Source organism: Monomorium pharaonis, chromosome 6, assembly GCF_013373865.1.
Source record: "Monomorium pharaonis isolate MP-MQ-018 chromosome 6, ASM1337386v2, whole genome shotgun sequence".
NCBI classification, from domain to species: Eukaryota; Metazoa; Arthropoda; class Insecta; order Hymenoptera; family Formicidae; genus Monomorium; species Monomorium pharaonis.
Window position 1 is genome coordinate 15434888 of NC_050472.1, and position 14325 is coordinate 15449212.

Here is a 14325-nt window from a genome sequence, read left to right on the forward strand (position 1 = left end):
ACTAAATAATCTTCATTATGAGTGCTAAGATTCTTAGCTATGAATGCACAATTTTAATTGCTACAAAGTAATTTTTTTTGTTTTAACTATTAGTTTTACTAAAGATAGCAATTCTTTATTAGCTCCAGGATCTCACAACCAGAAAAAATAAAGAACCAACTCGCGGAATAAATTGTGCGCATATATGCGTCTAAGTTTTCGTGCCTTGACCAGCGATCGACAAAGCTTTGACAGGGTGATGTGTACTTTTTTCTCCGACCGTTTCGGAGAGATGAACAATAAAAAAAGAGAAAGGAAAAAGGAAAGAGAGGAAAAGAAAGAGCAAGGAGCGTGTTTACTGGATGAAGGAAATTGCGCGCAAGAAAGAGGGACAGAGAGCGAGAGTTTACACGCGAAGCTAATACGCGAATGAGTGGATTTTAACGATTTTGTGAATGGCACGATCGCGGGATTTTTTGGTCACACATAACGACCCGTGTATACACACGCACTAGCTCTCACTATAGTTTTACACGTGAGAGCGCTATCGTCATTGTCCCGACTAATGGCGCTAATAATAGCGTCGCATAAACAATTGCGAATCAAATGTTTGCGCACATAACTATAAACTTAGTTATGCGTGCTAAGTGTTGTAGCTTGTGAAGCATATCCCATAATGTTTGTGCATGATAAGAAATTTAGCTACGACTGCAATCTTTTTAGCTGCTTGTGGTAATATACGCTTTTAATTCAGCTATTAAACTTTTACGTTACAGTTAATGTTGTTTTGTTGTAATAGACAGAGTTTAGCTTAGTGGTACTAAGGCGGTAGCTGTTAGAACTAATCTGGATTCAGCTATTGAAATTTAGCTACTATTACGAAGTTTTTTTTTTTCATGCGCACAATGGGTGGCCAAACAATACAATCATACTCAAAAAGTGTGATTAGACGGCACTCAAAGGATGTCTCCCGATATAAAATTTTAGAACCACTTTAATGAGCTAAATATAAGTTAATCACGTGAATAGCTTTTAACATGAGTCATTCTTTTACAAATCGGACGGATTTTGAGAAAAAAAACGTATCGGGATTTTTTTTTTATTTCAAAAAAATACACGGGAGTAATTGATACTACACCGGTTCTAACACGGGAGCTCCGAGGGGAGAGCGGGTGTGCGGGGGGAACTCGTAGGCGCGCAGGGCATTACGTCATGCGGATCGGGGGGGGTTTGCGGTACGGGAATGGCTGACGCGGGATTTTCGGGTCCCTGAGAGCGGTAGAGGGGGAATTGGGGTCCGCGACCGCCGCTGCCGCTGCCCGCCGCCGCCGCCGCCGCCCGCCGCCCGCCGCCCGCCGCCCGCCGCCCGCCGCCCGCCGCCCGCCGCCCGCCGCCCGCCGCCCGCCGCCGCCGTCTGCCGCAGCAGCCATCACCGCGGTACTCGCGCTCTCCCTCTATTGCGAATTTCTGTCTCTCTCTCACCCGTGCGCGATATCTCTAACCATGTAGTCTTATCATTCTCTCGCTCTTTCTCTTTCATTCGTTGCGTTCTTTCATATGCGGTCACATACATGCGTTCCCACCCACTTATCTATGTACCGCCTACTCAGTTCTGCACACGCCATTATATCGCAGAGGAATAGTGAGAAGAAAAAATAAGTTAGAATAATTATTTATAAATTTTTTAAAATTTATTCATTTCGTAACGCGTTGTATACAATATTGTCTGATGCATAAGCTATCAGTTTGCAATCTACGAACGAAGTTTTTACACATATTTCATTTAACAATTTGACTGCATCGCACTCGTTATGAATATTATTTCGCCGCAAGCAGTTTACAAATTGATTATATCGTTCTTTTACTACAAGCATATCTTGTGACAAATATGCATTAAATATGCATTATGATAACATCTTCAAGGCTTAGTAAAAATTTTACAGTCGATGATTTCATGTATATAATTTTGTTATTTAAGATGAATTTTATGACACTTTTGTTACGTATTTTGACGAGTTCTATAAGAAGATTATCAATCTATAGCGGTGTAGCGGTGACTGACTGCAAGAACTGTTCGATATTCGTATGTTTCTCAATCATTATTATCCAGGTATCACGTGACAGCGGTATCTTATTGCCCTTGTTGTCACCAATAATCATTTCTACAAAAGATTCAAGCCCCACGCTGATTCCCATATTTAAATATTTGTAGGATGTAGCCGTCAAAGCAAATCTTTTTTTCTAGAATGCGCGGAGTATGGCGTGGCTGCGACATTGTTCTGTAAAAAAAAAAAACGTTGCAAGTTAGAAATGAAATTCAAATAAATATGTAACAAAATTTAATTTAATTAAAAAAAGGTACTTACGGTTTATCACACGCGTCATTTTGCTGAATCGGAACGTAATAGTTCATTTTTTCGGGAGACTCTGACTTCCTTCGATTAACTAATGCGAAATTGGAACTTTACCGTCCGTATTCCGCTAATTAACTGATGTGATATCGTTGGCAGAACTCTTCTTATATTGTACACCCCCCTTTACACGTTTCAGTAGGGGGAACAATTACGTATTTCAAAATTCACACATTTAAAGAAGCCAAGCGCCGATGTACGGCTGCTGTGACAAAATATGTTTTAAGCACAAACATTTGATACTTACTGATGAGATCATACGCAAATCACACATTTAAAGAATGCAAATTTTTGAGAGATCAAGCGCCGATGTACGGCTGCTGTAACAAAATATGTTTTAGGCACGTACATAAATTATTTGATACTTACTGATGAGATCATTCAAAATTGCACATTTAAATAATGCAAATCTTGCAGAGGTTAAGCACCGATGTTAAGACAAAGAAACGAAGAGTTAGAAAAAAATATATAAGCGGTCAGGAAGCGCATAATATCACATTTGATGCAAAGTTTAAGATCCGAGTGCAACTTAAAACCGTTGTCAATCCGGGATAATAATTCCATCAATGCATTTTAAAATTCAAGACAAATATCGATATTGCATTATTGCTACCAAATTACATGCAAGTGTCCTGTTGAAAATTGTACGGTGTTGTTTTAAAAAAGTGCTAAAAACACATAAAAATGGAGAATAATTTCGAGCAAGTGGAGCGCGAACTATTAGAGCAAGCAAATGGAGTCACTACGTTGCCGTCGGACAGAGACAATCGTTGGTTGCGAGGATCGCGCGACTCGAGAGCGAAAAAACGCGATTACAAAGTCGTTTTATGCATGTAGGCGCTAATTACGCGAGCACTAGTAATAACGCGGACAGAATCGTGTGGCGGGAAATAGATGCAGCGTTCGAGAATTGCATTCAGACAGGTGTGGTGATAAATATAAACTATATTGAACCGCGAACGTTTTTAGAAGATGCAGGCGGTATAGTGCTTGAGCGAGTGCGGGACGCTCTAGAAAAACACAATAGTGTGAAAGTGAACACTGCATTTAACGGCATGTTTGTAACGGGTGATAAACGTGCGAACAAAAGTATAAACACTAAAAATTGTGGGCTATTTCAAGCGTCAGATTTGGACGAGTGGTATGAGCGACGCGTTATCGAGCCCACATTAGCGTCGCTCGAAGAGTTTCAAGAACGCGATAGTGGATGGGCGCTTTACGTGACTTTGCCGCGAGAAATAATGATGAAACGTGCGGTAGTTTAATTTAAAGGACAATGCATGCTTCGCGTGATCAGTGGTTGCCGCGCTACACCCTGCCGAAAGAAATTCAGAAAGGGAGTCATCATATCCGCATTATACAACAGTTCTAAAGTTTGATGTCATTGCGTTTTCCGTTACACTAAAGAACATTGGAAAATTTGAGAGTCTTAATAACGTATCGATCAACGTCTACGGAATCAAAAAGGAAATGGCGATGCTAAAGATTCTTCCGTTGCGGCTCTCCAACAATAAAAAAAAGAAGCATGTCAATTTATTATACTTGCAAAATCTGCGCGAAGACAGCGTAGGTCATTTTGCCTGGATAAAAAATCTGCCCCGCCTCGTCAGCTTCTAATTGAGCAAATATGAACACAAGAAATATATTTGTGATCGGTATGTATATTGAAAAGAATATTCATAATTTAGCAAAAAGTTATTAAAAATGTTTTCTTTATTTTTACAGGTGCTTGCACTATTTTCCGTCTTGCGAGAAGCTGCAATCGCACGATGTGGATTGCCAGACGATGAATGACTGTGCTATCACATTGCCCACCGAAGAAGACAAATGGCTAAATTTCCGGAATATAAACCACAAGGAACGAGTGCCCTTCGTCGTCTACGCCGACCTCGAGTGTGTGCTGCGGAAGACACAACACGATGCAGAGCAAGCTTCGTACACATATCAACAACATGAAGTATTCAGCATCGGATACTACGTGCGATGCTCGTACGACAACGCGTTATCTACATAAAGATTGCGTTGCGTGATTCACTAAACAACTTGAAGAATTAGCGTATAATATTCAAGACTCGTTTATCAACTAATGTCCCCATGGAAACGTTATCGGAGGAACAATTGGAGGCATACCGTAGCGCGACGCGGTGTCACATCTGCGATAAGCCATTCGCGTTGGATGATACGCGGGTGCGCGATCATTGCCATTTGACTGGTCGTTACCGCGGTCCTGCACATTCTCTCTGTAATCTAAATTATCGAAATGTATTATACATGCCGGTTATTTTTCATAATTTATCTGGATACGATTCGCATTTCATTATTAAGGAAATAGCTACGGCATTCAAAGGGAAGACCGACGTACTCCCCATCACGAAAGAAAAATACATTTTTTTTACAAAACATGTAGACGCAGCCGATAAATTAGATCCACACAATTACATAAAATTACGGTTTATAAAGAGCATAGCAGAATAAGCAGGTGAAATCTACCCCCGCACTAATCGAGCTCAAATTGATATCATTAGTTGGCACCCTTGAGATGTAAAACTTCCCCAAATATTAGTTACAAAATTGCATTTTTGGGGAAGTTATGGAGGGGGAAAGAAAAATAAAGAAAGTGGTTTTTTTCGAAAATGATTAGACCGGTTTTAATAAAAAAAATATATGTTGTAAACATCGTTTAGACAAGTTTAAGAAAATTTTAAGTAATTTTTGTGGTGAAAAAAAACCCGATAAAAAAATTTTTGAATTTCTTATGAATTTTTTGGGGGGTGATAGTTTTGAGATACCACTTTTATATTTTTACAAAAACATCTCTAGATCTTCTTCTTTAACACATTTTTTTTTAAAATCAATTGGAGTGGTGGAACATGGTTAAAAATAATAATTTACACCGCGCCGCCGTGCCGCGCCGCGCCGGCTAAGCGACCGGGCCGCGGCGCACGGCGATTGTTGTCATGTTGAACTTACATACTAGTTGCAGTGTTGCAATGTTTAGTTGCCAAGAAAAATTATAATATAATAATATAAAATATAATAACACATATAATATTTCCAGGACGTCTGCAATGGGAGCGTCCTAGATGCACACAGAACAAATGCGCACAGACCAAATGCGCACGGACCAGATGCATACGGAACAAATGCGCACGGACCAAATGCGCACAGACCAAACGGACACAGTAACCTACAAACTTATTACATGGGTTGCGACTTTTCGGGCATCTCTATCGACGGGGTGGGTGCGGAAGGAGGGCGAAGCCCCCACTTGCACCCCCCCCCCCGCCGTGTGTGTGTGTGTGTGCGCAAAGCATTCTCTGCACCACATAGGTTTGCGACTGTGCGCATTTGGTCCGTGCGCATTTGGCCCGTGTGCATCTGGTCCGTGTGCATTTGGTCTGTGCACATTTGGTCTGTGTTCGTTTCACTCAGCCTGCTGTGTCCGTTTATTACTGTGCACATCTGGGACTCAGTCTCTGCAATTAGACTATAAAACTTATCGTTTCGGCAGTTCATCACGAGGAGATTGCAGTACGTTTTTAAATTCTATATGTTTGGGGTGCTTTTTTAATGTGAGTCTCTTTGCCTCTTACATTATTTATCATCGGTGTGCTTTTTTAAAGTGAGTCCTCTCGCCTCTCACATTATCTATCATCGAGGTGCTTTTTTAATGTGAGTTCTTTTGCCTCTCACATTATCTATTATCGGGATGCTTTTTTAAAGTGAGTCCCCTCATCTCTTACATTATTTATTATCGAGGTGCTTTTTTAATGTGAGTTTTCTCGCCTCTCACATTATCTATTATCGGCGTGCTTTTTTAAAATGAGTCTTCTCGCCTCTTACATTATTTATTATTGGGGTGCTTTTTTAATGTGAGTTTTCTCGCCTCTCACATTATCTATCATCGAGGTGCTTTTTTAATGTGAGTCTATTCGCCAAAAAGATAATGTGAGAGGCGAAGGGACTCACATTAAAAAAGCACTCCGATGATAAATAATGTGAGAGGCGAGGAGACTCATTTTAAAAAAGCACCCCGATGATAGATAATGTGAGAGGCAAGAGGACTCACTTTAAAAAAGCACCCCGATAATAGATAATGTGAAAGGCGAGGGGACTCACTTTAAAAAAGGACCTCGGTAATAGATAATGTAGGAGACGAGGGGACTCACTTTAAAAAAGCACTCCAATAATAGATAATGTGAGAGACAAGGGAACTCACATTAAAAAAGCACCTCGATGATAGATAATGTGAGAGGCGATTTCCTCGTGGTAAACTGCCGAAACGATAAGTTTTATAGGCAAATTGCAGACGTCCTGGAAATATTATATATGTTATTATATTTTATATTATTATATTATAATTTTTCTTGGCAACTAAACATTGCAACACTGCAACTAGTATGTAAGTTCAACATGACAACAATCGCCGTGCGCCGCGGCCCGGTCGCTTAGCCGGCGCGGCGCGGCACGGCGGCGCGGTGTAAATTATTATTTTTAACCATGTTCCACCACTCCAATTGATTAAAAAAAAAAATGTGTTAAAAAAGAAGATCTAGAGATGTTTTTGTAAAAATATAAAAGTGGTATCTCAAAACTATCACCCCCCAAAAAATTCATAAGAAATTCAAAAATTTTTTTATCGGGTTTTTTTTTACCACAAAAATTACTTAAAATTTTCTTAAACTTGTCTAAACGATGTTTACAACATATATATTTTTTATTAAAACCGGTCTAATCATTTTCGAAAAAAACCACTTTCTTTATTTTTCTTTCCCCCTCCATAACTTCCCCAAAAATGCAATTTTGTAACTAATATTTGGGGAAGTTTTACATCTCAAGGGTGCCAACTAATGATATCAATTTGAGCTCGATTAGTGCGGGGGCAGATTTCACCTGCTTATTCCACTATGCTTTTTATATAAATTTTTAAATACTGGTCTCGAAAAATTGGCATTATTTCTAGGCAAAGAAAAATTAAAAATTGTACGTTCCGAATTTTTACACTTATCTGACGAGGAATTCGATTTATTGACACGAAAAGGTGTATTTCCGTACGAGTACGTTGACTGCGTGGACAAGCTGCAGAACACGTGTTTACCGCCGCGCGAATTATTTTTCAGTTCTTTGACTTCTGATACAATATCCGAGAGCGATTACGCGCACACCGAGAATGTCTGGAAGCGATTCTCCATTCAAACCTTGGGCGAATATAGCGATTTATATTTGAAAACGGATGTTTTATTATTAGCTGATATTTTTGAAAATTTCCGCGATAAATGCTTAGAAAGTTATGGTCTTGATCCTGCGCATTATTATACTCTCCCAGAATACACGTGGGACGTTATGTTAAAATATACAAATATTACTTTCGAACTGCTTACGGACATCGACATGGTAGTAATGTTCATCGAGCGCGGTATCCGGAGCGGACTCGGGCAATGTTCAAGCAGATATGCACAGGCTAACAACAAGTATATGCAGACGTACGACCCATCGAAACCATCTTCATATCTTATGTACTTTGACGTTAATAATTTGTACGGTTGGGTAACGGTTGACACATCGTCAACCGTTGTCGTATGGAGAATTTCAATGGGTCGAAGACGTCTCGAATTTTGACATAAATGCGATCGCTTCTGATCCACCAGTGGGATACATTCTCGAAGTTGATCTCGAGTATATCCGAGACCTTCACGACGAACACTCTGACCTACTTTTTTGCCCGACACGCGATAAACCACCAAGCAAGCGAGAATATAAACTTCTCACCACGCTGTATAATAAGAAACGTTATGTCATTCATTACCGCAACCTGCAGCAGTGCATGCGTCACGGTCTTCATATCACGAAGATACACCGTATATTAAAATTTACACTATCTCCATGGCTTTGTAAATACAACCGTATATTAAAATTTACACTATCTCCATGGCTTTGTAAATACATAGAATTTAATACACGATTCCGGACCGTCGCCAAAAATTATTTCGAAAAAAACTTGTATAAATTAATGAATAATGCGGTGTTTGTTAAAACTATGGAGAATGTGCGTAATCATGTTAACGTTAAGTTGGCGACGAAATGGGCGGGGCGGTATGATACGGAAACAATGGTCGCGCAACCGAATTTTCACAGTCGAAGTATTTTTGCGGAAAATGTAATCACCGTTGAACTTAGAAAATTCGAGGTGAAATTATGGGTGCGTTCGGGGAGCTCACTATTAGCGCTACGCAGCACTACCGCTGTTCGCGGAGACGCTGGATAGCGCTATCAAAATTATGATGACGTCACTGTCCGTAGCGTTTGACGTCATAAACGCGCGCTATCCATGCTACTACTTCAGAGGTAGTGCATGGATAGCGTTTGGCTCAATCCCCACCATTGTCTGTTTAAACATCACGTGCTATCTCTCTTTTAAGGTTAGAGAAAATTTATGCGTGAACTTGAAAGAAGAAAATAAGAAATTGTTTATATGTCCTAATGAAAATATTTAATTAAAAATCTCTCTTCATTGAGAGAGAGAGAGAGAGAGAGAGAGAGAGAGAGAGAGAGAGAGAGAGAGGAGAGAGAGAGAGAGAGGAGAGAGGGAGAGAGGGAGAGAGGGAGATAGGGAGAGAGGGAGAGAGGGAGAGAGGGAGAGAGGAGAGAGGAGAGAGGGCAGAGCGGGAGAGAGGGAGGAGAGAGGGAGAGAGGGAGAAGAGGGAGAGAGGTGCGAGGAGAGAGCGAGAGAGGGAGAGGCGAGAGGAGAGCGGGAGCGAGCGGGGAGAGAGGGAGAGGGGAAGAGAGGAGAGAGGACGGAGAGGATCTTGTTTCATTAAAATGTATTAAATTTATTAAAATATATTAAAATTTTTTAAATATACTCATTTAAATGTGTTAAAATTTCTTAAAATTCATAAAATTTATTTTATTACATTGTTATTTATTATATAAATAAATTTTATAAATTTTAATAAATCTTAATAAATAATAAAAAGGGATCAAATAAAAAAGTTTTTGTGAAATATTTCATTAATATATTTCTATCAAGATGATCAAGACTGGATCTTTGAGTTTAATATTATTTTTCATCAAAATATGTATATAATAATATATACTATTTTGATTCATTACACTGCATGTACTGTTTGTCTTAAAATGCAATCCTTTTCTGTACCAATTGCAAATATGTAAACGACTTAAGTATCATTATTATCAGTTAAATTAATAACGTATTCATATATTATTTTAAAATTTTAGTTTAAATATCTAATGCAATTCAAGAGCGACAGTATACGACATAGTGCAAAAGAACATAAATTTACATAAAAAAATTATATTAGGCATAAGCTTCAAACATATAATATTATGTAAAATAAGTATAAATTAATAATTAATTAATTTGATTTTGAATTGAGATAGAAAAATGGAACAAAATAAAAATTTATAGGAAATTGTTCAAATTATTTTATTTTATTTCATATAAAATAATTTTAATTAAAGAGTAATATATAGGACTTATTAATTATTATTTAATTTATTTAAAAATTAAAAAATTTATTTAATAAGATCGTAAATAACTTTAATAATTTTTATTTTGTGAACTTCAATAATTTCAATTTCCATTGAAAAATTTAATTGTTTAATAATCATTTTATAATTATTAAAATATTGAATATAAAATAAATGTAAACAAATAAGTATCATATATATATAAAGAAAAATAATAATAAATATACTAAGTAACATTGTTAACATAAATAATTATTAATATATATATATATATAAACATTTTGTTAATATTGCTAGCAGTGGCTAATCAACTGCCCAACAGTGTTTGCTACGCTATAGTTGTTCACGGAACTCGCTATCACTACCGCGCTATTGGCTCCACGAACAGTTCAGATAGCGTTAGCGTTTGTAGCGTTAATAGTGTCTTCCCGAACGCACTCTATATGAGCCGATTTACGTAGGCATGTGTATTTTAGATATTTCTAAGACGTGTCTATATGAATTTTACCATGAATATATGTTACCTCTGTATCGCGACAAATGTAGAGTCATGTATATCGACACTGACAGTCTCGTATATCACGTCAAGTGCGAGGATATTTACGAGACCATGAAACACGATATCGCTAGGTTCGACATGAGCGATTATCCGGTCCACAATGCGTACGGTATGCCTCTCGAAAATAAGAAAGTTTCGGGCCTAATGAAAGATGAGAACAATGGCGTGATAATGATCAAGTTTGTTGGACTTAGAGCAAAGATGTATGCGTTAAAGGTGGATGGAAAGAAGGACACTAAAAAGGCGAAAGGTGTCAAGAATAACGTAGTAGCGCGAACCATAACGTTCGTTTATCAACCAGCAATTCTTTCTCAGATATGTTTGAAGTATAATATACAAATGGCATATATATTCGATGTATCGACTTTTTTACTCTGCACGATGAGTCACCGCGTCGAACTGTCTTTGAAACTTGTTTAGCATATGAGCTGTAATTTCTACTCTACTTGGAAGTGTTTTCCTCTCGATTTCATCCTGTCGATCCTTCAAAATTTTCACGGTCTGCACGTATTGTTTATTGGCTTCATCATTATTGTCTACAGCCAGCGCTACACGTCGAATCTTGCGCGACTTTGTATTAAAATCGGTGGCAGTTATGCAAAGAGCGTTATTGCGCACATAATTTCTGACTAATCCGCTCCATTGATAGTATGGTTCCGCACCACTTCTTCGGAGCGATGTTCCAAACTTGTTGATTGACATTTCGATGTTGACAAAATAATTTGTTTCACGCAGTTTTAATTTTTAATAAAACCAGCCTTGCGAAGTTCCTCAATAATTGATAGAATCTCGTCGTGAGCATTGTGCCCTGTTTAGTGTGAGGCCTCGAGCAATCGAAGGCGATCCACAAGCTCGTTGGGATCATCCCAATGAACAAAGTCGATCTTTTTGTCATTTAATGTAATAGCGTTCGGTAGACCTTGTCTAACTTTTGTGTCGTTAGTAAGGGTGCAATTATATTTTTATATTTAGACCCTTTGTTTCCCATTACTTGATTATGTGCAACATGTCCGCGTCTATACGCATTTGTCGCCAATAATATGTTTTTATCAATTTGCAGGTCATTATTCGTGTACATGTTGGGCATTTTCATGAAAATTAATTCGTACAGACCAGGCGTTCCCGCGTATATTTTACCATCTATGACTATGTTGTCATTCTTATGTATGTCGATGCGTTTATCGCCGAGCATCGTTCCAAAGTCTGTGAAGTAAACTCCGTAAGCAGTATCTATGATGACTGGTTTTTTACCGCTCAGAATAGCTCCCATATATTTTTGACCTAATGGACCATAGTGTGTGTGCAATTTTTCACGCCCCTCTTGCGTTTCCAACTGTTGTCGAATAGACGTCACAAGCGGTTCATTGGCTGCAATTTTAAAAACGTCTTTGACAGAAGGTACATGACCGTATGATAGATTACTATTACATGTAATATTTGCGATGTTTTATTCAAATTAATTGGTATAGTTTTTGATTGTTTTATTTTTTTAACAGGAGTAGAGGTTATTATAGAATTATTAAACGAAGCGTTTGATCGCTTTTGTTTGGATTTTGGTCTTGCGTATTTGTCTTCCCCCGAAAAGAACGTTTTATTTTTAATCGGATCTGATACATCACCAACGGTGTTTTCAACAATTTGTTTTAATGGTTCGACAATGGGCTTAAAGTGTCTTTCCAACGCCATTTCTTCGTGCACTTTACCCGCTTTCAAAGCGCGATATTTTTTGCGAATTGAATCACTTGTTTTCGCAATCTCATAATATTCTCACGATCTATATTGTTATCTGTGTTATCCATGTTGAGAAACGCTACTTGGTCAACGTATTGAAAACAACTAACTGCTTTATGGTATTGTGAAGTTATTAAATCCTTTTCGATATCGTCCATCTGCGAGCGCACTATCCTTATTTATCACTAAAAATCCATATTTTGGTTGCCAATTAGTATGACATAAATTGCTAAAATCCAAGGTCTGTTGAACGACGGGTGGGGAAGGAAGGTCTTTCTATTCATATTTAGTCTTTTGGCCAAAATGGCCGGGGCCAATACGATGTATCAATTCCACCTTCTTCTTACTACTACTCACTCTTTTCATACACAACCTTACACATACACTTTATGACGCCAAAATGGCGCTCATGCGATGACCTTCCTTCCCTTCCCGTCGTTTATCTACAGATCTTGCTAAAATCCTCGTAAGACATGTCGGTATTTACATGATCGTTGTACGCATGCTTTAGATTGGTACCATCCTGCTTGAATAAAATTAGCAAATTCGCATTGTTGCGTATAAGATGTTTCGGTATTTTTGCATACGTCTGACAGAGATAGAAGCAGTCAACATCCACGTGTCACCCCATTGCAAAGTAGTTTCTTATCGTATCTTGTTTATCACACGCCACGTCAAAGGTAAAAATGGAATTCGCGCTTTACTTGGCTGAATGACATCACAGTTATTGGAGAATGCAAAATAACTAACTTCTTCAATCGGTGTCAATAAATTTTTCAAATATTGATATTTCGGTTGTTGTAATGATTTCGAGTACACATACACATTCTCAAAACGTACTCAATGCGGACTTTCCAACAAGCTTATTAATACGTTTCACTTGCCACAATTTGACGGACCGCAAATTATACCGCGTATAGAACTCGGCAACATGTTTCTATGCCTCCGTATCTTTCTTTCGGACATTATCAGGTCATCGAAATTTGTTATTTTAATCGCTGGTGAATGTTGTATAAACCGCATATTTTCTCCCTCTATGCTCTCATAAGAAGTGATAAAAATTATTAATACCGATCTATTTGTAGAAACGCGCCGAGCAAAATTGTTTAGTATGTAAAATGTTTCTCATATTGTCACATCCCTCTAATATACTTGATTTGAGTGCCGAGCAGTTAGAATTCGTGTCGAAACCTATTTTGCTACGCGTATGTGGTAACTATATCGAACACGTGTGGGACAGGCTTCCGGAACATAAAGGCTGATCCGGAGGTTTGAAGCTATCGTCGTAAAGAGATTTTAAGACTAAGAGATATCTAGAGATTTTTTGGATTGTTGAATATGAATTTAAAGTTAAATTTCAAATTCAAAATAGTGGATTAATATGGCAGACTGAAAATATTTAAATTTGGTTTATTTAAATTAATTTCATAATACAGGAGTTTGCTGATTATGAATCTGACATAAGAATTTTAAAATTTAAAATTTAAAATTAAAATGGTGGATTTGACATGGCGGACCAAAAATTTTTTAATTTTGTTTATTTAAATGTTTTTAATTCAGGATTGTTTGGGGCGAACTATAAACCTTTACATCAGTTTTCAATTTATTAATTTATATTATAATATTATAAAAAATATTATAATATTATAAAAAAGTGTGTTAAAATACGGTCGATTTCTATTTGTTACATGTAACCTAAACAAATCTATTTTTTTTTTATTTTACGGATTACGTGTTGTAAAAACGATGGTTATGAATGTTTTTTTAAAAACATTCCCTGAGTATCACATTTCATAAAAATAAAAGAATTTTGTGTATTTATGACAGCCATTTTGGATCCGTTATTTTGTATTTTGCAATTTTGATCTTGGATTCGTATTTGATCGAAAAAACTTCTAGATACTAGATTTTATAACAATCAAAAGATTTTGATTAATTTTGACCGCTATTTTGGGTTCACCATTTTGAATTTTAGAGTTTTGATCTTGGATTTATATTTAGCGAAACAAGAAATCTTTGGATATCAATTTTTATGCAAATTGATCCAGTCAAATTAAAAAAAAAAACGATATGTGTCATATGACGTCCATGCCCACTGAGGCACGCATGTTTTTGCGCCATATGGCGTCAATGCCGCTGAAGGGGTTAATAACA

The 14325-nt window shown here is 37.5% G+C and overlaps 1 protein-coding gene across 7 annotated transcripts in view; it reads left to right on the plus strand.

Moving 5' to 3' along the window:
• LOC105840125 (transducin beta-like protein 3) overlaps nucleotides 1-14325 on the plus strand; it is a 191941-nt gene that overhangs the window by 16690 nt on the left and 160926 nt on the right. Inside the window, exon 2 of one of the 7 annotated variants that reach the window (XM_036288347.1) lies at nucleotides 11501-11659. The exons of 5 other annotated variants lie outside the window; for them this stretch is intronic. In XM_036288347.1, coding sequence (XP_036144240.1) covers nucleotides 11603-11659 — 57 coding nt within the window. In that variant the 5' untranslated portion in view covers nucleotides 11501-11602. Of the gene's footprint in view, nucleotides 1-11500; nucleotides 11660-11683; nucleotides 11839-14325 lie in introns of those variants that run through there. One more of the 7 variants, XM_036288348.1, reaches the window with a different exon arrangement.